The 27,631-nt window shown below is 43.8% G+C and overlaps 1 protein-coding gene across 6 annotated transcripts in view; it reads right to left on the bottom strand.

Annotated features, from left to right (window-relative positions):
• cul9 (cullin 9) overlaps positions 1-27,631 on the bottom strand; it is a 56,336-nt gene extending 28,705 nt beyond the window's left edge. For 2 of the 6 annotated variants that reach the window (XM_079512790.1, XM_079512794.1), the window contains exons 1-18: positions 27,378-27,630; positions 23,888-24,402; positions 23,312-23,567; positions 16,144-16,298; positions 15,306-15,573; positions 13,763-14,202; positions 12,839-12,980; positions 11,566-11,759; positions 10,919-11,099; positions 9,483-9,704; positions 8,599-8,797; positions 5,979-6,062; positions 5,664-5,868; positions 3,347-3,537; positions 2,214-2,410; positions 1,320-1,450; positions 713-795; positions 335-440 (exon numbers count right to left, since the gene is read on the bottom strand). In XM_079512790.1, the coding sequence (XP_079368916.1) occupies positions 335-440; positions 713-795; positions 1,320-1,450; positions 2,214-2,410; positions 3,347-3,537; positions 5,664-5,868; positions 5,979-6,062; positions 8,599-8,797; positions 9,483-9,704; positions 10,919-11,099; positions 11,566-11,759; positions 12,839-12,980; positions 13,763-14,202; positions 15,306-15,573; positions 16,144-16,298; positions 23,312-23,567; positions 23,888-24,397 (3,564 nt within the window). In that variant the 5' untranslated portion in view covers positions 24,398-24,402; positions 27,378-27,630. Of the gene's footprint in view, positions 1-334; positions 441-712; positions 796-1,319; positions 1,451-2,213; positions 2,411-3,346; positions 3,538-5,663; positions 5,869-5,978; positions 6,063-8,598; positions 8,798-9,482; positions 9,705-10,918; positions 11,100-11,565; positions 11,760-12,838; positions 12,981-13,762; positions 14,203-15,305; positions 15,574-16,143; positions 16,299-23,311; positions 23,568-23,887; positions 24,403-26,355; positions 26,494-27,377 lie in introns of those variants that run through there. The other 4 variants (XM_079512793.1, XM_079512792.1, XM_079512791.1 and 1 more) reach the window with 4 other exon arrangements.

Below are 27,631 nucleotides of genomic sequence, written 5' to 3'. Positions count from 1 at the left end.
TCTATGTACCTTCCTTGCCACAATAGTCCATTCAGTGGGTGCCTTGGTTGTGAGCTTGTACATTGTGTCCGGGTAGAGCTCTCGCTTATAGACCAGTCTCATGGGTTCGACAGCATCAGTACGAGTAGCACAGCTTGCTTTCGGCAAGTCGTGCGATAAGAACTGGGAGCTGATGGTAGGTGTCAACAATCCATCCCCCAGGGGCCTAGACTTACTTACTTAATGTTCGCCTATTGTGGCCAGCCCAGAATAGGGACACTAGGGCTCATGTGGTTAAATGGGTGTTCATGTGAAGTCTTAGTAAGGTCAGTGAGGAGTCTTCCTCATTCCTCACCTCTCTGTCGCTGATGAAGGCATTCATGGAGGACAGGCAGGGTTCGATGCTCTCATGCCATGGTAGAAGGTCTTCCTGGTAGTTATCCAGGAACATGTTGAGGATCCTACATGGCAGGAGAACACCGTAGTAGTCAGTAGTACTCCACTAATCACATTCAACCCAGATTTGGCTCAAACAAGTGGTTAAATTTGTTCTCCTACTATGTCACAAAAATGTAGATCACCATACCAACAGTCGTTAAGGAATGTGAATCCCTACTCTCCTTCAAAACCGCTCTCAAAGAGCACTTACAGTTGGCTGCAATTTGAAACTGGCCCCAGTAAAAAGTAAAAGCCCCCTAGTCAGTGTAGGGTACCCAAGTATAGAGCGCTTTACCTGAGTATGGAGAGCTGAACGGCCCGGTCAGCACGGTGCTGGTCCAACAGTCTGACCAGCTCCTGGTAGAAGTCACGGGTCACCTGGTGGCACCACAAACCACCAAACTAGTGTTCACACCAACCAGCAACCATTGTACCATACAATAATATGTACACGGGTAGAGCGTAATTAATTAAAAGGTTTTGGTTTGGAAAATTCTCTTCCTACTTCCGGGCCTCTTCCAACACAGGTGTTACCGATGATTAACAAGGCTCTGTTCAATTTAGTGGTTTGGTTCTCAAACATTTTTAATTTCAAGTACCCCCATAACTGAGTGAAAAAGGTTCCACTTGCACACTCGCAGAGTTACACACCGTACGGGGCCATTTGGAACCCACTCAAGGACACGTTGACAGTTGACACGTCAAACAGAGACATGGTGCTCCTATTGTGCATGTGAGCCAACATGCACAATATAGGAGAACCATGACTGTTTGACCAGAATGGAACAGAGCCTTCATTAGTATCATTGGTAACACCTGTGACGGAAGTAGGGAAGGGGGCCGGAAGTAGGACGAGTTATTGTGTGCATAGAGCCTATTTGAGTCAGTTGTCGTCTAATTACCTGGGTGTCACAGAGGTCACAGAGTAGCTGTTCCAGGGTCAGTATGACCTCCTTAGTGGCGGTCATCTCCTTCAGACTGCACACCAACATCTGGAACTCTGTCTCCTTCAGGTTCACGTCCTCCCTGAAGTCTGAGCACACACACAATTATTACATACACAGTACTTCTAAAGTAACAGGTATTGACTTGAGAATTCAATGCACAGCCTCCATAATAGGCTTAGTAGTTGCATAATGCAAGCTAAAAATGGGACCTAGTGCATCCCTGCTTGGCACTCTGCATCAAGGTTAGGATTGGGGTCCCTGTGTCATGTCCTAGGAAGTGTATTTGTACATCAAGCTGCCTCACGCGACAGAAAAAGGAGACAGGCTCCTGCCCTATGGGGCTCATGCAGGCCAGGGGGCATCAAGATGTCTGTAGTGTACACGGACACATATGTCTGTGGCAAAGACTTGGTCTTGTCTGTGGTCAAGTGGTAAATCGGTTTACTGTCTATGGACTTTAATGTTTGTTTAGGGCCCTAAATGACGTAAGCCATAAATACAGTGGGCACCCCTCACTTCACACGAGTGTGATTACACATCATTGTTTTGATCATAAGAGCCAATTATTGAAGGCCAATATATGCCAGAATATGTATGACACATATTTACTACGACACTATGGCATATTAGTACTCCCATTGAGTGTGTACAAATGGAACCAAATGGACCTGTAACATTTGTTAGACATGTTATGGTCATTTAGGGCTAGCTCTTTATGCGTTTCCTGTGATTGTTTTTTGTGTCCGTGACAAAAATGTCATTTTGGCAAAAAGGTCCACCACAAGCCTCATGGCTCGGCAAGGCTTACTCGGTTGGATGATAAAAGGTGTTGGGAAGCATAAGAGCTACCTTTCCTCTCCTGCTTTTGAGCGACGGACAGGTGTTTGAGGGCGATGATGGCCAACATCATCTCGGGCCGGGAGGCGGACAGGCACGGCGTCAGCACGGACTTCACGTCGCACGCCGACAGCTGCTCCGCCAGGCTCTGGTGGTTGGAGATCAGCATGGTGAGCACCAAGAGGCCGTTACACACCGCCGAGGTGCACCTGCCGGGGAGGACACACACACACACACACACACACACACACACACACACACACACACACACACACACGGCTGTCACCATTACAATAGTTTAAGTTATTTGTCACACAAATAATTGCGATTAACAATTTAATTGTGTTTCTTGCCACATATGAATACATTTATTTCTGGGTTTTTTTCATAAAAATAATAATCAAATTGCACATATGACTAATTGCACATATGACTAATAATAATAATAATAATGCATTTGTATAGCACCTTTCATGACATGAAATTCAGCTCAAAGTGCTTTACAGAGCAATGGAGGGGGAAAAAAGAGAAGCAAAGGCATAAAACATTAAAATAATAGCAGTAATGCAATACAGCGAGGACATGAATAAGTAAGGATTCAAAAAGTTCAACTAAAAGCAAGAGTGTAGAAGTATGTCTTGAGCTGTGCTTTAAAGATGTCTACAGAGGCTGCCTGTCGAAGGTGTAGTGGGAGTTTGTTCCACACCGTCGGCCCATAGAATCAGAAAGCTGCTTCACCGTGTTGTCATTTTTTTAGGCACATCGAGCAGGCCTGCTGTGGCCCCAAACATGTCTGAAAGTGAAATGTCCCTTTAACCCAGGGCCACTAAAGGCTACATGGGAGTGTGTTAAACAAATTATCGCCACGTTGTTGTTGCCTGAGATTATCTGACTACGGTCAAAGTTTGCACAACGGCTGTACGTCATTTGGACCTTGAAAATCAGTGGGCTGACCTGCATACATTTTACTGCATTTTCGAAAATACTACTTTTAAAAAAACCTGTATATGACGAATAAAGATTGATTGATTCAAAACATACATTTTTCAGAAAACATTTGCAGGATCGGCTTCAGAGAGTTTCAGGTCTTAATGCATGGGTTATAAAAAAAAGACAGAAAAATAACAAAAAGAGTCTTGGGTTACCCTTTGGTGTTCTGCATGAGTTTGATGGCAGCAGGAATGGCTCCCAGCAGCCCCGGAGAGCCCTGCGGCGTGGCCGAGCCGATGCTGGCGAAGATCTCCAGCATCACCTGCTGGCCAGACTCCGTCAGAGGAGTGCTGGAACCCAGGTTACGCAGCTCGTATTTACTGGCACCCGTCAGCACCTTCAGGGTCTGAGGATGGGACCATATGAACATTTCATGTCACCATTATTGTGACCAAAATAATTTGCGATGTTATCGATATGATCAAAATATGCTTAAAACTCTTAAAATACCACTTTTGTTAAACCACTTGAACCCCCACCAACATCCCTATTCTGGGCCGGAACGTTCTACAGTATAAGCTCACAACACATCGCAAAGAGACACGTTGTGAGCTTTTGGCAGAGAGCAGAAAAAAACATTGTATCAAGTTCGTTCTTTACAGGTCCGTTTTACCAATTATAGAGTGTTGCAGTCCCGCCCCCTACCAGGGCCCAGGAAATTATTCTCCGTTCATTTTCCTCATAGGACATTTCAAAAAGTATTTATTTAAAGACATTTACGCCGCGGACAAAGCCAACCCGAGTCGTGACAACTCATGACAACAAACACAATTTTTTGGGCCGAACAAATAATTAGAAAGAAGAAAAAAACGGCAGGTTACAACACTTTTTGTTGTTTTTCTTCTTTGTAATTATTTGTTTGGTCCAAAATATTGTGTTTGTTGTCATGAGTTGTCACGACTCGAGTTGGCTTTGTCCGCGGCGCAACCGTCTTTAAATAAATACTAATAGAAATGTCTATGGGAAAAATGCATTGGGAATCATTTCCTGGGCCTGGCGTCGTCATGAAAGGGGCGGGACTGCGACGCTCTATAGAGATTTTCTTTAAGTGGTACAGGGATATGTGCTGCATAATAAAAGCTGAATTGATCCCAGTGCATGACAATGCAGCACAATTTCATGATAAATTAAATCTGTGATACGATTATTGTGAGTGTTTTTTTTTTATTACGAAAAACGATAAGGATAACATCCCATCCCTATCAGTTTTTCTCGCCCCCTAGTGGCGAAAAATAAAACTTCTGGGAACTCAGATTAGGGTCTGGTTGGACCAGGACGGGACAGATCCTTTATTGTTAGAGCAGTGTTCAATTCTGTCGACTAAAACTACGACGAACAATATTCACTGAAATAATAGCTGAGTGATGCCTAAAACTATGACTAAATATACTGACAATTTCATCAAATAAAAGCCAATTGATAAGGTAATCCATAACTAATGGTCTACTCTAGAGATCCAGTAGAGCTAAGAAAAGTAATTTTATTCTTTGCTGCGTGTGGGTGTCGCACCCTGAAAATAACCGATCACTTGTCTGCGATGCGTTGTGAACTTGTAGATCAAATATCTTCGGCACACAGCCAAGTATAAATCAGGCATTGCGACACCATCACGCCAACAGCTTGTACATCTGCTATTTTACATCGAAAATGTTTTGAACATTTTGAACAAAACCTTCTTTTCTGTGAGTGCCTGGCAGACAATATGGGGGTCCACGGCAGGCAATATATACTAATTTGACATGAAAATGTTTGAGAAACACTGCTTTAATGGATGACGTCAGGGCATTCCACATTACGGTGGCAGTAGTAGAATGAGAATTGTCCCATGTTTGTTCTAAATTTGGGGGGGTACCAGATCGTTGTTAGAATGTCGGTATACTTTTTTGTTTTGTCCCAAATGGGCTGCCGTAAAAGCCGAACTGCCAATAAACCTTGCCTCCATGCTCGGGAGCTACGGCGTACTACAGAGGGGGTTTGTTTGTTTGTTTTTTCGCCTCTACCATTGGTTGTTGGATATAACATCAGATTGCGGTTCGAAAAGTGCCTGTCTGGAATTCTCCGTTGAGTTAAACATCTAAAACTGTGGTTTTCAACCCTTTTCATATCAAGGTCCATTCAGCGTTTGAGCCACAGACCACGATTTGATGAGATCAAACTTAGACTTAATTTAATTAATTAATTTAGAATAATTTGTTGTCGTTGGATAAGATTCCATGATGCACTGATGTGGTACAGTAGGACAGATAACAGGCAAACATTGATCAAAGTAGCAATTGTTCTACATTCTCAAATTGTGTAGACATCTTAATGCAGAAAGTAATGCAGATGTTTAAAAATAATTTAACTCTTGGGAGCGAAAAGTGACATCATTTAGCTGGGGACAACCTGGAACCCCCTCAAGGACCACTGGTGGTCCCCAGACCACTGGTTGAAAACCACTGGTCTAAAACGTTTGCATTTGATTGGGCTCACCGCCAGCGCTATCTGCTGCAGCTGCGTGGCACTGCTGAACTCCTGCATGGAGGACAGGATGGCTTTGACTCCGCCCTCCGTGGCGAAGGACACCCGCCACTCGTGTTTGACCATGAGCAGGTAGGTGAGCCGCAGGGTGCAGGTCACCACCACACCAGGACACTGATCACTCAGCAGCTCCACCAACAGCTTCAACAGCTTGTCTCTGTTGTTGGAGGGGAGAGGAAAGGGGAGGGGAGGGGAGAGGAGAAGAGATGCATTTCATGCACAAAGCCAATCTGTTAGGAGTGTTTTACTTCCTGCATCACAACACACCTCTCTGACCCCCACACGCCGCTGCCTCCTCTTCCCAGGCCTCGTCTATCATCAGCCGACAGGTTGTAGTGATCACACCAAGTACTGTAATAGTGAGAACGTCACGTCGGGAACTACAACAGAATGTCACCATCTTCGTTATCGTGGAGTCATTAATTTGTCATGTGGCTGAAGAAGATTTTACACTGTGGAAAAGTGGTCCCAGAAATACAAATAACCCAGCAAATTGAATATTATTTTCCCCCGTGAACACAGCACAGAGCACACATGTTCATGTCGGCAATCGACTGGGGGAGCATAGCAATTAAAAAAAGAAAAGGAAAAAAATGCTGAAAAGGTGATATAAACGATGATAAACGAAAAAATTGCCTGGCAAGGGGAGAACAAGGGGCGAAATAAATCTGGCAGTATGGCAAAATAAATCTGGCAGTAGATGAGTAATGGGACAACATTAATTCTAGGGCTGACCCATCGACGTTCGTTCGATAAGCACGGGAATCGATCTTGAAATAGCAAATCGACTATTCTATTTTTTTTTTTTTTAAAGCGGCACATTTTGGTCCGCCAGCCATGCTTGCGCCTCCTCTTTCCCCCCTCGTGTTAGCAAAAAGGAAGTCAACTGAACAAGTGCAGCTGCAGTCCCAGGAAAAATAAATCAAAAGTGTGGTTAAACATTTCACAGAATAGCTATACCACTTTGAAATAAAATCGTTGCATAGGCTGAGTATAATGGCACGAATGAAACTAGGCCTATAGATTTATTTTGGCGATGCGGAGAACTGGTGTTGCCTGAGGTGGTGAGGCCACGGTGAGTGGCGCGCAGAAATTAGGAGATCTCTAAACTCAACACGCTGTGTATATATAATAATACAAGTAAGATGCGCAAACGCAGCTCGTAAATTGCAATAACAACAATTAGAATAAATTACGTACTTTATTTTAAGTTCTTTATTTATTTATTTTAAGTTCTTTTTTTAGTGTGTATGTGTGTGTGCGTGTGTGTTTTTTTTTTAAGTTTTCTTTACGTTTTTTTTAAAGTTTTTTTATTTTTTATTTTTTTTAGTTAAGTTTTGTGTGTGTGTGTGTGTGTGTGTGTGTGTGTGTGTGAGAGAGAGTTTTGTGGTTGATACAGCTGCGCCCTCTGGTGGCGGGCGGGTGGTGTTACAGCGTGACACACACACACAGACAGACATGTTCTGCTAGGTCTCATAGTTAGTGCTCACTGCGTTCGCAATAAATGAGGCTGTACACACTGCAAGATTTTTTATTATCGTTCACGACGTACCCTGTCAGACCATCTGATTAAAATAGCATAAATCCGTGCCGTTTATTTCTAATAAAAGAAATATTTTGCCATTGTCAGCGATATATATTATTTTCTTGTCTGAAGACTGACCTTGTCTCTTTGGCATTTAATTGCACCTGATCGTATTATTTTAATTATGTAGCCTACTATTTGGCCATTTGCCTGTGTTTTTTTTAATGATGTTCTTTTTGTCTGTGTGCCGATGGGCACTGGTGATGCTCTGCTTGTTTCAGCCTGTAGGCTGTCAGATCAATTAGCAGAGCGGAGCTGCTCTCACTCATGCACTGTCTGCAGCACAATGATGACCAGATCTCTTCTTAAAGTTTACTTATTATGGTTTACTCAACCATAAACCATAATATGATTGACAAACCTTGGATTGAAATACTTATTTCTGACATGTGTCAGGCTTGAAGAGTTCATTCATGTTACCGTTCGTTTACAATTGACAGAGGAGTTTGGATTATATATTTTTTTATTTGATTGAGAGGTAATGCCTGTTTCAGGCGCTGTTGAATAATTGTTAAATAAAAGACCAATCCAATATGCGCTCCTCTCTACTATTGTTTTATTATAAGCCAAATTAAGCCCCCCCCCCCCAGGGAGAAAATAGTTGTAAATAGTTAAGTAGTCAAATGTAGCTGTATCCAACAAAAATGATGGAAATGGAACCAAATGGACCCGTTTGTACACTCTCAGAGTTAAGGCGGTCCTATGCCATAGTGTCGTAGTAAATACTGTAAGTGTCAAACATATTCTAAAGAAAACCTGACATGAGATTGACATTCAGCAATTGAGTCTACAAGAGATATACAAAAACTACAGCTAGCACAAAATAGAGCTGTAAGATTAGTGCTGAACTGCTCTTTTAAAACCAATGTTGCTAGGATGCACCACAGTTTAGTATGGCTAACTGTAGAGGCTAAATTAACTGCTAGTCTTATAAAATGTACCAGAAATGCAATCATTGAGGGAAAGCCAGATTTCTATAGAGATCAATTATTTAGTTCAGGTCTAAAACATAGATATCAAACTAGACAGGTAAGCTCAGGGTATATGGAACTTCCAAAACCACATTGTTTTTATGTTGTGATGTTCTGTGTGGACCCCAGCAAGACTAACGACCGCAGCAGTGGAAGCTAATGGGGATCCGAATAAAGAAAGAAAGAAAGAAGTCTATGAACATCAGCAATTGAGTCTATGAACATTATAATGTTATGTAAAAACAAACTCAGCCACGGACAAGGCCAAGTCTTGCCACGGACACATTTGTCCGTGTTGTTACTGACATATTGATGAAACCCTGGCTCTTACCGGATGCCCTGATTGGAGTCTGAGCGCAGTGTGCTCCTCTCCTGGCCTCCTCCTCCTCCCTCCTGCTCCAGGAGCTGCAGCATGGTCCTCACAGCCGCCAGCTGCATGGAGGATGAGTCATTCTTCTTCAGGAGGTCCATCACCTCCCCCATCTTCTCCAGGCACGTCTTCTTAGTCTGAAGTCTCACTACGTTGAAGACTGGAGAGGAGAGGAGAGGAGAGGAGAGGAGATCCATTTCATGCACAAATCCAATCTGGGAACTCAACAGCATAAAAAGGAAAAACAGCACCCTCTGCTGTTTCTTCCTTGAGAGATTGGCATAAACCAAATCATTCGGGTGGATATTAGAAGTAGGTCGGGAGTTGCTTATTGTCAGTATCAGCCGGTAACTCGCGGGAGTCCCCGTTACAATGCACTAGACTCCTGGGAGATGGATCGCTAAGGTGGAACGCCACACGTACCATCAGCTTCCAGTAATTCCCGCACGACTTGCCGCACCCAAGTCATGCTACTCATACGCTGAGTTGGCAGTGCCCGGGATCTAACCCATGAATTTGTGATCCAAAGGCGAGCGCTCTACCGACTGAGATACCCATATATGGATAGTAAATCTGTCACAAAATGACTGAATTAGTCCAAAAAGTCCACAGCTTGTAGATTGGCTATTTTACTTGCAATTTTTCTGAGCCTTTTGAATCTTAACCTGGCTACCCCATAAAAACCAAGCTTATTCCTAAGAAATAAAAAAATAAACTAAACTAGCAAACTCACATTAAATTTAAAACTAAACTGAAATTGAAAAGGGAAGAAGTCAAAGAAATAAATCAAAAAATATATATGATTATTAACCACTGCTGTGCCCTATATAGAGAAAGAGTGGTACCTTTCATCTTGTCCTCCAGGTCCTGGGGGTATGTGGACTCGTCCTCGGCTGGTAGCTCCCCCTCGGCGTCTGGACTGCCACAGCCAGAGTCTCCTGGGAGGACGTCCTTGTTGGCCTTCTTGGACGCCACGTTGGAGGATGACGACGACTCCGAGGGCGAGGTGGTGTTGGTTGAAGAGAAGGAGGTGCCTGGTGCTCCTCCCGTTCCAGAGGAGCCTTCTGCTGGGAGACAGACACACAAATGATATTTCCACACTCACTCCAGAGGGCCACTATATTTCCACACTCACTACGGAGGGCCACTATATTTCCACACTCACTCCAGAGGGCTACTATATTTCCGCACTCACTCCAGAGGGCCACATTGCATAATACTGTCGGGCAGAAACCTCTTATCTCCATATTTTTGCTTTACATAATTAATGCCCTACTTCGTCATTTTTTGTCACACAAAAGTTGCAAAAAATAGCCAATCCACAAGCTCAAAATGCACTGCAACACGTTTTGAGCTTGTAGATCTGCATCTCTAAACAAAGAAGTGGATAGAATAAGATGATAATGGATAGTCTCAACACTAGTGCATAGAACAAATTTGCACATATTTAGTGACAACCAGCCAGCATCCAACTGTTACTTGGAAATGTGAAAATAACCTGTGTTCCAATGGATCTGATGTAGTTATTGTTTGCACACCTGTGTGAAGTAAGCTAGCGCCCCTCAAAGGAATTACTTTGAGTAAGGCAACAGATATGTAGCCTGGCTTCAGCCCCTGAAACGCTAGCCATGCCCATTAAAAAATATGTTCTGGCCATTCAAGGTCTGGTGACTCCGTCTATGGCGCCCATTGGCGGGGTAAGACTTGGTTAAAAATCTGTGCAGCCAATCAACGACGTTTGAATTCGATGATGTCAAATGACAGCACCGGATCAAACATCAACCATGCCTGCCCCCACTGCGGTAACTCGCGACCGTATCGATCTGGCTATTACACTGGAGATACAAGGTTTCCAGTCCACCTGACCAGTCGTTTCGAATGCCATCAATGCATTGATAGGGACAAAAATCACGTATAATCAGAGAATTCAATGCTCCAGTAGACACTACCAGATCTCAGTACGCTGCATTCTGTGCGGTTGATCATGGCTACCAGCGACAACGCGCGTTGTCAAGTGACTACATGGCCGGGAAAAACTGATATGAGGTTAGGGAACTTGCTTTAGAGATTTAGTGTTAGGGTTAGGGTTTGTAATGTCGGACAACGCGCTTCACCGCTGTCAAAACAGATCAACGCAGAATGCAGCCTACAAAACGTCACTATAATACAATATAACGTTTCATAGGTCAGTAGACGCGTCTGAACATTAAACGTGTTTTTGTCCCTTTCAATGCATTGATGGCCTTTGAATCCTCTAGCCTGACGGCGTGTAGAATCTCACCCGTGGGGAGAGGCAGCTCCAAGCCCACCGTGTCTCCTCTGTGCTTGGAGAAGCAGTGGGAGCACAGGAGGTCCGGGAGGCAGGACGACGGGAGGTGCTGCCTCAGGTAGAGCAGCAGAATCCTGGCCAACTCCACCGGAACACACACACTGATCAGGCCACTGTCATCCAGAGAGGAGTACTGCAGGAGAGAGGAGAGAAGAGAAGAGAAGAGAGAGTTTGTCCATTGCTGTAATCTGCCAATACCGTGTTGGCAACAGCCAGTGAATGTGTCTGAATTGTTTTTTGCGGATTCATCTGATTTCATCGCAATCAATACCAGTCCGCCTACATGTGGCAAGTGTAATAATTTAAAATGCAACCATTGATTTATGAACCACTTTGAATGTGGCAATGTGGTTTATTTTTTATCACGATAAATTATAACGATTATTACACGGCTTGATTGAAGGCATCAAGGCCCACCAAAATACATTTTAGTTGAATCAACTGCAGATTTAGTAGACTAAAACTAGACTAACACTAAAACATTCCAGGTAACTAAAATGTGACTAAAACTACGCGAAAACCATTCGAGACTGACTAAAACTAAAATCTAAATTTGCTGCCAAAAACAACACTGGGCTCTGGGGCGGTCCTAGTCCTACCTGGTCCTGCAGCTTCTGCTGCATGATGCCGGTGACCTCCTGCTGCTGCTTGGGCTCCAGCTTCTTGATGAAGAACATCAGCTCCCACCACTCTGCCCTGCTGAGGCTGGGGGCCAAGGTCTTGGCCTCCTCCTCACACAGGTAGGGCAGCGTGTACAGACCCCCGGGAGGCTTGGAGAAGAACGACTGGCTCACTGTGTGTGTGCACGCGCACATAACACACACACACACACACACACACACACACACACACACACACACACACACACAGTAAACACCAGTGGAGTAGTCTCGTACCAGAAGACAGTAGCAGTGTTGGACGCATTGGATTTCTTTGACTAAAACTATGATGAAAAATGTATCAATGACAAAAACTATACTGTATAAATAAAAGCTAAAGAAAAACCAAGCTATGATGACTAAATATATTGACAATTTCATCAACAAATAGAAAATAGACTAAAATGTTAGGGAGGGACTAGTGCAGAAGAGATCCAGTAGAAATAAAAGACAAGTCATTTTGTGTTTGGTTGTGCTCAGGTGTTGTGCTCTTTTCTTATTATTGTGCAATTTTTTGATCAGCCATTAATCAGCCATGACAACGCTCCAGCCTGGGAGCGCTAACCCATACTGCTCCCGGGGTGCCGTCTACATTCCGGCTGTCACCCGTCTTTCCGGTGGTCACCAGACTATACCTGGTTGTCATATAGTCTATTCCTATGAGTCACTATAAATATAATACCTCAGAACGAAAATACATCGCTTGGATGCAACTGGGATGTATCCTCAGTGATGTATCCCAAGGTCATCAGGGTTTTGGGTCTCTACAGTTTATTTTGACGACAAAAAAGTATTTTGGCAAGGCTTGACGGCGTCGTCATGGCTGATTAAAAAACCTTCGATGAGGCCTTTAGGAGGGCCATTTGAGCTGCAAGCGGAGCCTGTAGTACCACCATTGCCCAGGTGGAGCCTGCAGAACCATTGCGGCTCAAGAAACCACCAGTCCTGAATGAAGTGTCTGGTGCTGGGAGTCTGGTGCAATGCACAGGTCCTGGCAGTACTCCTGGTGAGAGCAGGAGTGGACCTGGTGAGACGTAGGAGGGGCCCGGACAGGAGTCAACCCACAGAGCCTAGTCCCTCCACATGCCAGAATTGTGCCTCCCAGTCCCAGCCTCTGAGCTGTAGTTCTTTACCCAGGCTTTTCTCCTTTGTGAAATGAGAACAGGCTTTGGAACGAGGTGAACATGGGTTGCGTTCTAAGCCTTATAATTACCGGTGAAGAGTCTGAGGGTCTCCGTCAGAGTGGTGGCCTTCTCCTGATTCTCCCTCTCAATCTGAGCAGCGTTCCCGGCACCCAGGATCTCAATCATGTGCCAGTGGACCCAGTAGGTTCTCATCAGAGAGTTCCAGTGCACCTAAAAAGCCAAACAAACACACCCACCCAGGTTTGTATTATTATATAGCAGATTGACATGAAAAGGTTTAAGCACCACTGATATATTATACAGCCAGTGCGCATGCGTCGTCAAAATAGACAGCTGAGACAGTTGTGTAGAGAAATGTGACAGAACGAGGAACTCAAATGTGATGTTAACGTCCTGTAAGTAGACTTAGAAATAAAACTAGTGTTGACTATAATCATTACATGTGGCTCTTATTTTGAAGAGGAAGTCAGTGCACAAGAAGTCCGTTTCAGTTGTATACTATGACACTTTCACAAAGTTTACTGTGCTCCTGTCCATAGTGCTAGTCGCTAAACCACGCGACCATAATTATTTACAATATGAAAACCAAGCATCTTGAACAACCCTGGGATTACTTAAACATGGAACCTGCAGCAGTGGGTGAGTAATTACTTGTATCTGTGTTGGACGTTTGTATTGGTTTCAGTGGTTGAGCTGCTAACAAACGTCCTCCTGGTGCTAAACGACCTCCTGCTGCTGAACGACTAGCGTACAAATACACCGTCTGTGAGCATCTTTATTGCATCTGCCTGTGTGGGCAGCATAATGTCCGTATCCCCCCCCCGCACCAACTTGCATGTACAGGTGCTCCTTTGAGAACTAGCCCAAATGAATTATGTACAGCCCTGGATATATAGAAACATACATTTTCAGAAAACTGTCAGCATTTAGAAGACATTTTGTAGAATCTGGTCTCTGGTCATATATAGGGCTAATATTGGATAATAATGTACCTGTACAGGTGGCGAGCCGTCGTTGCTGTATCTGAAGTCACCCACGTCTCCGGCACTGACCTCCTCGTAGTCCTCCAGCATGCGGACCATCATGCCGCTCTTCAGGTGGTCCTGGACGTACTCCACGTAGGAGGAGCGGCTCGCAAAGTCCGTGCGGGTCTTGAAACCGTTGGCGACTGCCGTGAGCACGGGCTTCTTCTTCTCCCGGGAGGCGGAGCCAGAGGCAGAGGCCGAGGCAGAGGCCGAGGCCGAGGCCGAGGAGGAGGAGGCGCCACCGCCGCTGCCGGAGGCGGAGCCGATGGGCGCCACGTTGACGGACGACATGGAGGGAGAGGTGGCAGGGGCGGACGAGAAGCGGAGCTGGAAGATGGAGCGAGACCTGGCGGGATGCGTCTGACACGCGTCCTCCGCTCGCTCCTCCATTGTCATCACACCCCCTGCTGCAGACAGTGGTGGAAAATAACCAAAGTACATGTAATTGATTGATTGATTGAATACTTCAGTGGTTTTCAACCTTTTTCATATCAAGGCTGATTATTTTTTTCAGCATTTGAGCCACGGACCATGTGATGACATTTAGCCTCTCAGACCCAAAACTAAAGAATTTTGTTATTGTTGGATAACTTTAGTGCACAATTCCATGCTGCATTGATGTTGGTACCATTAGGAGGGACAACAGGCAAACGATCAAAATAACAATTCTTCCACGTTGTCTAATTGTGTAGACTTCTTGTAAATTAACTTAAGTAGTGCAGATGTTTAACAATAATTTACCTCTTGAGACTGAGAGCGTAAAATGAAACCAAATAGACCCGTACGGGTATGGTTTCATTTTACGCTCTCCAGAGTTAAAGAAAAATCTGTATGGGTCCATTTGGTTACCAACTCTGCATCGCTTAGCTGGACACCACCTGGAAACCCCTCAAGGACCACTGGTTGAAAACCACTGGAATACATGAGTACAGTCAAACACTTGGTCCAAAAGGATATTACAGATAAAAGAAAAGTTCTTGCGGTCTTGTTTCAATTCAGGTCCTAAAATCAAGTACTGTACTCATGTACAAGTTTGAGGTACTTTTTTACTTTACTGGATTATTTCCAATACTTTTACTTATTACATCTCAGAGGCAAATATACTTTTGACTCCACTACAATTATTTGAAAGCTTCCGTAACTAATAGTAATTTTGTAGATGTTGATCACTATTACAAAACAAAAACATACATTGCCCACTTCAGCCCTATATACATTTGGGTGATCTACAATAGCCTGGAAAACAGATGGATCTGCCACAGGGAGAATCTCCCTGGGAGATTGGTCTGGCACTCCTCAGTTTGAATTACATTTTGCTCACCCCAGAGTTGTGGGTGACCAATCAAGAGCCCACTATTCAAATCCATTTGTAACCGCCCCTTGGAAATAAATCTTCCACACCGAAGTTCCAGACTAATATCTACGCAGTGATATTAGTCTGGCCATGCCAGGCTAGATCTACAAGCTCAAGCTTGTAGATCTTTTAGCGTGTAGATCTTTTAGCACCTACCTGCAGGGCTGGCAGAGGGGAACATGCGGTTGCGGTCCCATCCCATGACCCGCACCAGCTCTGAGATGAGGTTGGCCATGGCCATGGTGAAGTCAAACTCCTTCTGGAGACGCAGCTGTTCCGAGGAGGGGGGCGACGAGGAGGAGGAGGGGTAGGAGGAAGGGGAGGGGCTGGACTCCGGCCCGCCACCCGCCGTGTTGAGCTTGTCCATCAGCGACGTCACGCACAGGTAGCGCTTCACCAGGGAAAACAACAGCTTCCCTGGAATCTGAGAGAAATAGAGGTTCATGTGTCAGTGAACAGCACCATCTAGTGTAAAAACTCCAGAGTTCCACAGGATACGGAATGTGAGCTTCCCGTACATCTTTTTCACAGAAATGCCAGCAGCTCGGGTGTTTTTTTCCGTTGCGTTTTTTTTTCTCCACGTTTTCAAACAACGTAAGCTCTGAATGGAATTTTGTTTTCTTTTTTCTGTGAACACAGCACGTGTCCGTGTTGACGATCGACCGAGGTACGATAAAAAAAAAAGAAAAAAACGCTCAACGCAACATGTCTTGAAAAAAGGTAAGGTAATAGCGTAAATATCTCACTAATATTTGGAATTACATCATGGAAAGTTAAGTACACAACCCAAACGGCTAGTGTCTATGTGCTTTAAATAAAGGTTGCAGCGCTTTTCAAATTAATGGATGTTGCAGTAGTGTTTATTTACCTGCGGTAGGTGGATGAATGGATGTTGCAGTAGTGTTTATTTACATGCGGTAGGTGGATGAATGGATGTTGCAGTGGTGTTTACCTGTGGGAGGTGGATGAATGGATGTTGCAGTGGTTTGTTTACCTGTGGGAGGTGGATGCCGTCGAAGGAGATCCCGTGCTCTTCTGAGGATGTGGTTTCGGCAAACAGCTCCAGCAGAGTGTAGCGGTTGTCAAAGTCCATGTGCTGCTCTATGCCGTCCTGCTGGCTCAGCGACAGAAGCACATAGGCTCGACTCCCTGGGAGAGAAGAGGAGACAAGAGGAGGAAGACAAAAGAAGGATTATGTTCAGTTAGGCGCAATTCTATCTGTTTTTGCTGTGCACAAGGAAACTCAGCAAATACCCAAAGTAATACTGTTAACGTTACAGTACATGAGGAAAATCCGGAAAGATCGAGGAAGCGACGGAGTGAGCAGGCGGCTTTGATGTTGCCGTGGTACAAAGCGAGTGAGCCCTCCTCCTGCTGAAACGTGAGCCAGGCTGTGCGGAGTGTGGGCTAAGCCAAACAGCTAACCGTTCTGGCGGTAGCTCCAATAGGCCCTGTAAAATCCCACAGGCCCTGGAATCTCATGACCATGGGAACCTTGTTTCTAGTGTAATCATAATACCTGATGATCATGTTTTGGGAGGGGGGTCACAGCACTCCGTCTTTAATTCTTTCTGCGAAGTACGAACATATTCATACGCCCCAGCTATGGGATGCTATCAGCCACGTACGAACATGTTCGTACCCCTCGTATACTCTGTGTATATAATGGTTGATCCCCACAGCAATCCGGTTGCTTGTCATCACCACCAGCTATGGGACGTTACAACTGGTCTCCGTTTACCTCGACGACAACGAAAATCTTAAAACGTTAATAACTCGCAATCTAAATCATCCCGTCTAATTATAAAAAACATCCTGTTTTAGACGGCCCTCCGCTGTCCAGTCGCTAGTCGCGATAGATTTATTCTTACCTCCCGTTGTTGTCGATCGCCTTTAGAGTGGTGTGGCTATTGTTAGCTGCTACACACACATATAAATAGACTGGACGCTATAATGTAATGGATTAAATAACCCCGGACAATTCAAGTGTTAACTACATTTATGCTACAGCTAGCAGGAAAAAAAAGAGTGAAATGTGCGGCTATGTTGGTTTGTGTACTGTGTGTTGAGTGAGACAATCTTTTGGGGACCGCCCTGTGTTTCACCGTTTGAGAACCACTGAAATAAGGTAACAGACCTGTTGCCTTTTACTATTGTGCGTAGTCATGACGCAGATGGCATCATGCTTGGCATCATGCTTACCATCATGTGTAGTAGTCACCCCCGAAAAGCCACTCTGATCCATGAGGGGCCATGACCCTCAATAACAACAGTCCTCCTGTCTTTAACCCCAACAGAGATGTTGCTGTTCATCTCCACTCCATTCTTTTAGAATGTCCTAGGGCTGGGCAATTAACTTAAATATATCAAAACTGATATTTAGAACCAATAACCTTATCTACTACTACTATCTAAAACTCTAGAAGCAGTGTTTAATATATCTCATATCTACATATTTCCATTTGTTTTTTCATATTTGATGATACTACAGTGTCACAAAAAAACATAGTATCAAAAGTAGCACATCCACATTTCCAGTCCATCCACATTTCAGTCCAGACTGAACTCTACAAGTGTGCCACATTAAATGTGTGTAATAGCACACACTTTATGCCATCCATTCATACAGAAGCTTCCTCCCTCACGCAATCACATGGCTGCTAGGTAACCCAGAGGGAAAACAAGGGGATGACGTGTCTTCTCGGCAAGGGGGAAAGATGAGTCCTCAATACACACAGACAGACATAGCCTAGACAAGAACACTACCATTACCCCTGCTGGGTCTACAGAGGTCATATGTTTTTGATGTTAATGATGATAAGTTTTGCCTTATGATTTTGAAGGTCCCAAAAAACATACTCTACACTTTAAGTAGAATACCCCAAATACCCCTAGTGTGGGAACCACTGATCTAGGCTAAACAGAACAGACTAGACTTTTCATCTGCTAAGGGACACAACACAGCGGATATGGCAGATGCCATATGGTGCTACAGTATAAATTAAGAAATCAACACCATTTCACACACAAACAACATCCACTGATGTTGATCCACAGTCAATGATCTGCATGCAATTTCTGGCACGCCTTGCCATGACAAACACCACCCAAAGATTGTACAGTGATCTTGTAGATTGGCTATTTTCACTATTTCTTGAAGTGATTATAAAGTACCGTATTGTCCCGAATAATATAAGACAACTCTGATTATAAGACGAACCCCATTTTTCAAGACTCATTTGTGAAAAATAACATTGAATGTCAAATAGTCTAGTCCCCGATTATAATACGACCCTGTTTTTTAGGATATTTCCATTGGAAAAAACGTAGTCTTATATTGAGGCCAATAGGTAATGGTATAACGTTTGGGTCCTGGGGAGACACTACATTTCAACTGTTCTTTGGATCTTCAACAAGCACACATTCCGTTTAGTCAAACTATCACACCAAACGGTCAGACACACCATTCTCCAATCAAAGCAGCAGCAGCAGCAGCAGCAGATGAACTCCATTTCTTACTTTCAAGTCAGTGGAGAAACAAAACAAAACAGAACAAGGACAATAGATACCCAGTCTGCCTGCTGTATTTCTGCATTTGTGTGACACATGTGAGAAGCTTGTGGACCAAAGTACTTCACAATATATCAACCACCATCACCCACTGACCAAACCAAGCATGACAGCTCACCAAGTCAGTGCCGTGTCGGCTATGCCTGGGTTACACCAGTTACCATTACAGTCAGGGTGTGTACTAGAGGGGAGTTAATAACCCTTTAACATTGCTGTCGGGCAAAATCCTTTTTTTCCCACTGGTGGTCTGTGAAGGTAGTGCATTTGGTCCCTGACTATGCATTCAGTAATGTAGTTGAGAAACAGCACACTAAATACCCTGGTGATCTATGATGACATGTCAAAGTTGCTCGTCGGCGGTGAAGAAATTCCACAGAATCTCAAGATAGGGCACTAAGGGAAAGTGTACCGGATTGACTGGTTGAGTCATCCAGGAAATGTGCCCATATAAGTGCATGTTGTCTGCTCATAATTTACAATCAGTATATCAGTTAACATGAGTTAATATAGATTAGAAGGTTAAGAGAAAGGATTTAGGGTAGCTGTGGGATTGGAACAGATCAGTATTCTCAACCTTTTTGGTTCTCTGGACCTCTAGCAGTTAAATAATGAATGTTAACAGCATGATTTAATTCATTGTACGTAGTAACCTATCATTACAAACCTAACTACAAATTAAATCAAGCCCTTAAGTCATCATTTAATTTCAAGCTTACCCCCACACCATATCCCCAGCAGACAGAACAGTTGTCCTCAGGTTGATTCTTAGTCGGGTTGGTGGTCCCCGTTTCATAATCAATTGAAAACCCTGTACTAATCACACAAACACATCAAGAGCAGCAGATATACAGGCTCAAAACGTGGCGTGAAGCGATTGAGCTTGTAGATCTGATAACGTTAGATGCTTTTGAATGTGAATCCTGAAAAGTAACAGTTTTGGACATATGAGGTTTGCCTGGCTGGTCGAGGTCCCACAGGGAGTCCATCACCCTCCTTTTCTCCCCTCTACACCAAGTTTTGGTGAAAATAGTCAATCTACAAGCTTGTAGATATGTAATTTCGCAAAATGTTCACCTATTATAATATTATGACATGCCCAGAATAGGGACAGTAGTGACTGGGATTTGTCATAATTAACACAAGTCTTCCCAATAAATTGTCTCAGAAAAGACAGTACAGACTAGAGGATGTAACGGAGACAGGTGGCCATCGTCGCTGTCGGGCAGAAACCTCTTATCTCCATATTATTTTTTAAATTTGTGTTATAGCAATAGCATTACACACAAGTCTCAAAAATACCAGATACACAAGCTCGAAAGCCCTTGAGCTTGTTGATCTGCTACTGTACTTTCGGTATTTTTTGTGTGCAAAATTTGGCATCGACCGGGTTAACGGTGCCGGAGATTAGCTGGTAACAGACGGACGGACGGACACACGGACGGAGTGCAAAACATGCCTTCGGCCTGGTGGAGACAATTACAATGGTATTGATTATATGGTCACACTAAAGTACGATAGTTCAACAATGGGATATTTAATCTCCCCTGTCTGCATTCCAGCAGTCAGCTCTTGGAAGCAGGTTGTGAGAGCGCTTATGTCAACACAAATAGCAAGCTCTGCTATCAGTAACAGTTAAAGTGGTGGAAACACACACACACACCTGACACGATGCAACCCTGCTAAGGCAAACGTGTTTAACCACCACGCTGCCGCATGGCCTGGAGCAGAGCCATTCAAGTTGAGTTGTGTCATCTCCGTTCACGTCAGGCGTTTAGGGAATGCACTGGAGTCTATGAGCATTTGTCACCATTTAGAGTGACATGAACCACGTGACTGGCGTTTTCTGCCCCCTCATCGGCGTAACTCCCAATACAAGACTCTGGCACAACAAATGCAGTATACTGTACACATGGAATAAAGCAAAATAAAATATCACATAATGATTTAATGATGTTTAGGTATTATCATTCTAAACCCATGTTGCTAAATATTAATACGCTTCAGCCCATACCTTTTCGGTCAATTGTAATCTTGTAACCTTGATTCTGTATGTTAAACTGCTTTGTTAAATCATGACCGAGATACAGTACATACAGCCAACCAGTTGAAGAAATCACGGATTGAGGCTTTAAACCTTCAGCTTGTGATTTTTTTAAAACTGTTTCATGCTTCTAATCTGAACATGTATTCTACAGCTGATTTGAACCTTTGTGAGCTTGTAGATCTGCTATTTACATGCACGCACGCCCGCACGCTGGAGGGAAGTGGTAGAACCAGAATAGATGCCACAGATAGAGAAGTGTATTTTTAAAACTAGAAAAAGAGTAGAGAGAACACCGCTGAGGGAATTATGTGACGTATGTTATATGTTTTCATTTCCAGAACGTTGAGATAAAGGGGAGATGACGTTGCTTTACGTCAAACTGATGCACTTTGGTCTAACTTAATGCACTGCACCACATACATTTATTTATAAGGATTAAATAAATCATCATCCATACACTCACAGACATTATCTTTCCTTTTATCACAGAGTCATTGTCTGTTACACCACTGTTGTTTTAACACATTAGGATCCGAGGCCCATTCTACAAAAGCCTTTTAAAAATCAGTAGTTCTCACACTTTCAAGATTTTCAGCAATGTTCAGAAACAGTGGATGTACAACGTCAAGCAAGCTTGTAGATCTACTATTTTTAATAGCCAACGCTAAAATCTAAAAAGATGCTTTCCCGGTTTTAATGGGTTAAATCCAGTCTGGCTGGCCTGTGTGTGCGTGGAAGCCAAGTATAGAGAGATCCCATAGCCTGCGGGGCTGTAACCATGACGACAGAACCATTGGCTGTCAATTGCCAATCATCAAAAGGTTGCGGGGAATCTGCCTGCGACATCAATCTCAGGACGTGTGATTGTCGGACTGGGCGTCCCAGTCGAAAACTAAAGTTGGTCAAGTAGAAAACTAAGCAGCAGTGTCATGTCCGCTGTGCGAGTCATGCAGCAGCGTCACAGAAGAAGCAGCAGGTTGAGGAAGAAGGGTGCACTGCACCACGAATGCTACAAAACCCATTCTAGCCCCCCTCTGGTTGCACTGCAACAACCCCCACCTGCACAGAGGAACCGTCCCACACAAGGTTGAGCTACATGCAGCAAGAAAACCTCTGGCCATCAGGAGGACATGCCCTTCCTATACCCATAATAGGTAGTGGCCAGGCTGGAAAGGGTTAAAAGCCTGGATTACACGGACAGAGCAGCCAGCGGCCTCTTTATTGCTCAGACGCTCGTATCTCTTCGGCCCGTAGGGAAATAACTCTTATCTTATAAGTTGATATGAGTTTATACATAAACCAAGTGAGCAGTATTGCCATGTCTGCCAATTATAAGCAACTTTTGCTTGTTTCCCTCTAAATATTGGTTATTTTCATGTCATTGACCACCAAATGAATATATGTATGTCCCTAAACGCCATCTTTTGTTGTGCCCCCGTACCAGATTTGTGTTAGACATTAGAATATTTCAAAAATCTAACATTTTCAGGAATTAAAGAAAATAATAATAATCGGTCGCTTCTTTTGGGCTTGTTTTCCTATAACTGTTGCTTGTTTCTCTCAAAGAATCTGGCAACAGTGCCAGTGAGTCAGTGTCTCACTCTCTTCAGCTCTGTGACAGAAGACACGTAGTACAGCACGCTTCCTGTTTTTATTTCCTGAGAAAGGAATTAGCATTTCACTCGTTTTATTATAGCTGTACATTACAAGGAATGGTTTAGAAATCTGGTTGAGATACTGCCATCTACAGCCGTGGGTTCCCAAACCTTTTAGCTCAAGACTGAAAATAAGGCGAAAGTTTGAGTGAAAATGGCAAATCTACAAGCTCACATGTTGTGACTAGTACTACTTTCACAACTTTTGAACGACTCTTTGTATGAAATTCCCTTACAAAATGTTTGAAATGTCATTTTAATTCCTGAAAATGTTTTGATTGTAACATTTCTGAAAGTCTTTTGAAATAATAATCGTTCAATAAATGCATGGAAACTCTGTACGTATATGTGTATGTATATCTGTAGCGTGTGCCAAATTTGAACGGACAATTTCACAGACGACCCAAGGGAGTTCAGTGTACGGCGTCAAATTAGTCGGATATGGGTACATCAGACCAATTTATTTAGTGGATTATAAATATGTATTGGAATTTGTCGCCATTATAGAAAGAAAAACTGTAAAAATATACTATTTCCTAGGGGTGGAAAATAAAATCAATTTATAGATTAATCACGATGCAGACTGAATCGATTCACAAATGTCAGAAATCTTTTTTTTTATGTTGGTACAGAAATAAAAGATAATGGAAGTAAATTAATTTGTTGTTCTGGATCATTAGAAAACACTTACTGTTAGTCACACGATGAGGGGGAAATAAATCATGTATTGGAATAGAGATGCATCGGTAATTGATTTATAATCGAATCGTGCAGGTACCTAGAGATTCAGGCCCCTACCATTTTCTATATTTTCACGTGAAGTCATGCCAGTGATTGTGTGATGTAAAAAAAAAAATCACACAATTTGACCAAGTGGTGTTGAGATGACGTACCTGCATCGTGCGACGCCAGCGCCCGCAGCATCTTGCCCGCACTGCGTCTGGTCTGCCTCTCCTTGTTGCAGAGCAGCTCCATGAGCAGGTCCAGTGCTCCCGTCTCCTTGAACTCACCCACCAGCGAGCCGATGGCGGCGTAGGCACTCAGCACGTGGATGGTGTGGTGGATGGAGAAGTCGTTCTTCTTGCTCATCTGCTTACGGGCGCGCTGCACCAGGCTCTTCACGTCCCCCTTCATGTCCGACAGCTCACCCTGCGTGTCCCCGAGGAGGAAATTAAAAGTTAGGTGTATTTACTCAAAAGTGATGTGTCAGCAGCAAAGACAAAACAACTTCAAGTATTCTAAACTGTCATCGATGTAAAAAAAGAAAAAGCAGAGGGAGACAATGGACATAAATCATATAGATTGTAGCTTTTAACTACAGCCATAAATAATTTATGAATGTTTCACACATAAAATATACAAATGCACACAGACTGTATGGTACAAAATAAACTCAAATCATACGAACGTTATGGCCAACATTAGATACATTGTCTACAGTATGTGATAGGTCAAGTAGTCCCACCCACCTCGTCGAAGGTGACGTTCGTGGGGAACTCTGCACCCGACCTCCTCCGTCCCCCGGCCTCGTCCTCGTCCTCCTCGTCCTCATCCTCCTCATCCTCCTCCCCCCTATCCCTCCTGGCTCCCCCCTCCGCCTTCCTCTTCTTGCCCAGCAGCGTGGGACAGTTGGCGTAAACGTCCTCCGTGGACATCCACATCAGAATGCTCTCCGCCTTGCTCTCACCGGCGGTCGACGAGCTCCCGGACCCGCCTCCCCCCGCGGCACCCGAGCCGCCCCCTCCCACCAATCCCACCCCTCCCCCCACACCGCCCACCACCCCGATGCCGCCGCTGTCGCAGGATCCCACGGCGGGGACCCCCGCGGGGTCCTGTTCCAGCGTGACCAGGCTCCAGCGGACCAGGTACTCGGTGTGTCCGTCGTGGGTCCTGCGCTGTCGCAGCAGCTCCTCGGGGTAGGCCTGCAGCCGCGGGCCCAGCTGCACCAGCAGGTTCCCGTTGCGCCGCTCACCCGCCATGGCGGCTGCAAAAGAGGGGAGAGACCAGACGATAGAGAACTATTAATAAACAATCGTTAACCTCTGCCGGTCAGATGTTAACCCATTCACGCCGGGAGGGGCGTCACGTTAATTAAGAAAGGAATCTAGTCCAACACTCAAAATGCTAGTACTGTCACTGTCACTTCCCATGCCACAATCAAACTTAAGTGCCATTCATTAACCACAAGAATCTCAGAAGTTACAAATGCTCACAATTCAGTTTCATGGCACAGGACAGTGTGGAAAATATTTGTTGAGGATTAGCAAATAAATAAATTAATATGTTTGTTCACTACTAAAACCATTGCATCCATGTCAAAATAAATCTTCAATAAGATATGGAATCATTTCTTATTCAATTCCTCACCGTTGCTTGCTGTTATGCAAGTGTAAGGTATTAACTGTTGAGTCATCCTGTGTATGACTTGTCTTGTGACTAATGAAATTAAAATGAGGATGTTGTTCATATTCACCCTTGGCCTTATGAGAGGTTCTATCATTGCAGTCGGGCAGAAACCTCTTTATCTCCATATTTATTCAAACTTTTTGGTGTTATTTTTTAAATAAAAATTAACGCCCAACTTGATCATACTACAGCGTCCCACAAAAGCATCAAAGGTAGCAGATCCACAAGCTTGAAACGTGGCGCAAAGCGACACGTTTTGAGCTTGTAGATCTGTAGTTTTTTTTCTTTTTGGAATCCTGAAAAGTAACTGTTTTGGACAGACACATGAGGTTTCCACCTGACGAGAGACGATATTATAGAATTAAGACGCCAAAGCGTGTAGGCCTGGTACTGTACAGTACAGAAATGGGGCGGCAGTGTCTCAGGGGTAGAGTGGCCGGTAGAGCGCCCGGATGGGAACCGTGAGGTTCCCAGTTCGGTGAAAATGAAACTCCTTCTCTATTTCATTGGGAATGAGATCACACATTGTATGAATGGGTGTGTGAATGGGTCAATGTAATGCATGTAATGCACAATCTATGTAAAGCACTTTGGAGTTTGGATAAAAGTGCTATATAAATGCACCATTTACCAATTACAATGCATGGCTCTGTGACAATGACAACTCACAAGCACTCCCTCTTGAAAAGGTTATTTTTCCATATCGCCGACCCCTACTGAACCTGGAATTAACAACAGTTACTAGCACCAGGCAGTGTGCAAACTTGATTCTAACGCCATGACCCTTCACAACAGCCTCATTGGTCCGTTTAAAACAGCTGTGCTGGCCACTTATCTTCCAGTATACTTGCCATAAAGTCCACCTCCATTCAGGAGGACAGTGACTGACATTCACACTTATGTAGTGAAAACGAAAGTTGAAATACTGTAAACGTGTACAACAAACACACATTCCCTCATGTCCATCGTGACAAGCATAAAGTAGCATGTGATCATTTGTGTGCGTGCGTGTTGCCTGATATTACATCACATTCAACTTAATACATGGGCAGACATAACTGGACAATGACTGGACAATGACTGTTTTAGAGAGTGTTGCCCCCTTCTGTATATAAACATCATCATACGTGTATTATAATGTTCCAAATAAACATTTAGGTATCCTGTTTGCCTTCATGCCTTGTGCCCAGTAAAATAAAAAGAGTCAGATTCGCGTACTTTACGGGCACGGCTCAGTCACTCGACGACAAATGACGTGAGGGGAAAAAACGTCGTTTTTATCCAACTCACGGGCTTAAATGAAGCCTATACAACATTAAAAACAAGGATAAGGTTGGCCCGCTATAGTGGCTAAACAAACCTTTAGCAGCTTCATTGCACACAATTATTTTTGTTATGACAGTTTAACTGCCATGCTAGCTATAGTAATTAACGTTAGCTGTCAAAATATCCCCAAATTAAATAAAAAAGAAAACGTGACAGTTCGTTGCTATAGCAGCCGTAGCTACTCGGCTAGTTATTCTCTGCTTACCAAATGGCCCGGCGAATTAAATAAATAAGTTGGGTAGGCAGAAAGCGTTTTGTTCGTAGTTTGTTGTGGTTGCTTCGGTGGAGTTGTTGTGCCTGGCCTGCTAGCCGCTAGCCTCACACTCTGCACGGGCAGGAAAAGTACAGCCGTAACAGGTGTTACAGTGGGATCTGTGGACCTATAGACATTTGTGACTCCAGGGGTCGCTGTTTCGCAATCTTTCCGAATAAGGATGCGAATCGAAACCAAAACACTGAAAACAGACATTTTTATAGATTGATGTGACCTTATTAATACAGTGTTAGTTTTGTCAGCAAGTCTGCAAGTCTTAAGTCTTTTAACACACCATTTCGTTTTAGTCCAATTTTAGTCATTTGAAATTGTTTAGTCTTAGTCTAGTCAACTAAATATCAGTATTTTAGTCTTAAAATATAATATAATATATAATAACAATTTCCTGGTGGTCTAGTCTAGTGGTTAGGATTCGGGGCCCTCAACCCAGGTTCGATCCCTGAACATGGTAGACCCTATTGTAAACAAGTGTAATGCTTTATGGTGTCTTTATGGTGTCTTGTGGTGTCTTGTATTGAGTTGTGCTTGAAATGTACTGTAATTCTCCAAAACTGTTAATAAATGGAATCAAACAATCTAGTATAGTATTTCTATGTCATTAAAGGTTCTGATGAATTGAAAATGAAGGTTCTATTCAAAGTCAAATCTTTAGTGTTTTCTTGAGTCTAAATCCTCTAGTCAAGCAGACTGAACTGTACTACTACTATCCTGTGCTATTTTCTGAAAACTAATAACGTTTTCAATCAATCAGAACTGGACGATTTTTTGTTTAGCCCAAAAACAAAACAGAGGGGGGGGATTTTGAAATGTAAAACTAGAATTATCGTTGATGAACACGGCGCCCCCTGGGGTCACACATTTCAACGGGTTACCGACGGCAGTCTAACGCACGCTAGCAGCAGAGAGAGTGGAGGAAGCGGCCCAAAGAAACCACGAAAGCCTTTTTATTTTACCTGGTGGTGTCTCACCGACTCTCCTCCTCTTGTGCCGCTGCTCTGTGCTCTCCTCCGGCCGTCGGAGTTTCCTTTTCCGCGGTAATGATGTGTCGTTTCCCAGCCTGGAGCTTTAAGTGTCGACGGTTCTCGGAGTTAATCAACTGTTGTGACTTGTTGTGGATGGAAAAGAATGCAGCGTGAATCTATCTGACAGCACAGTGCCTGCCGCTTCGTTTGTCTTCTTCCTCGGTTTGCTTGCTTGGCCGACCGTG

This window comes from Electrona antarctica (genome assembly GCF_951216825.1).
Source record: "Electrona antarctica genome assembly, chromosome: 10".
In the NCBI taxonomy this organism is placed as follows: Eukaryota; Metazoa; Chordata; class Actinopteri; order Myctophiformes; family Myctophidae; genus Electrona; species Electrona antarctica.
Note: the sequence above shows the minus strand (reverse complement) of the source record. Positions and strands in the feature narration are given on the sequence as shown.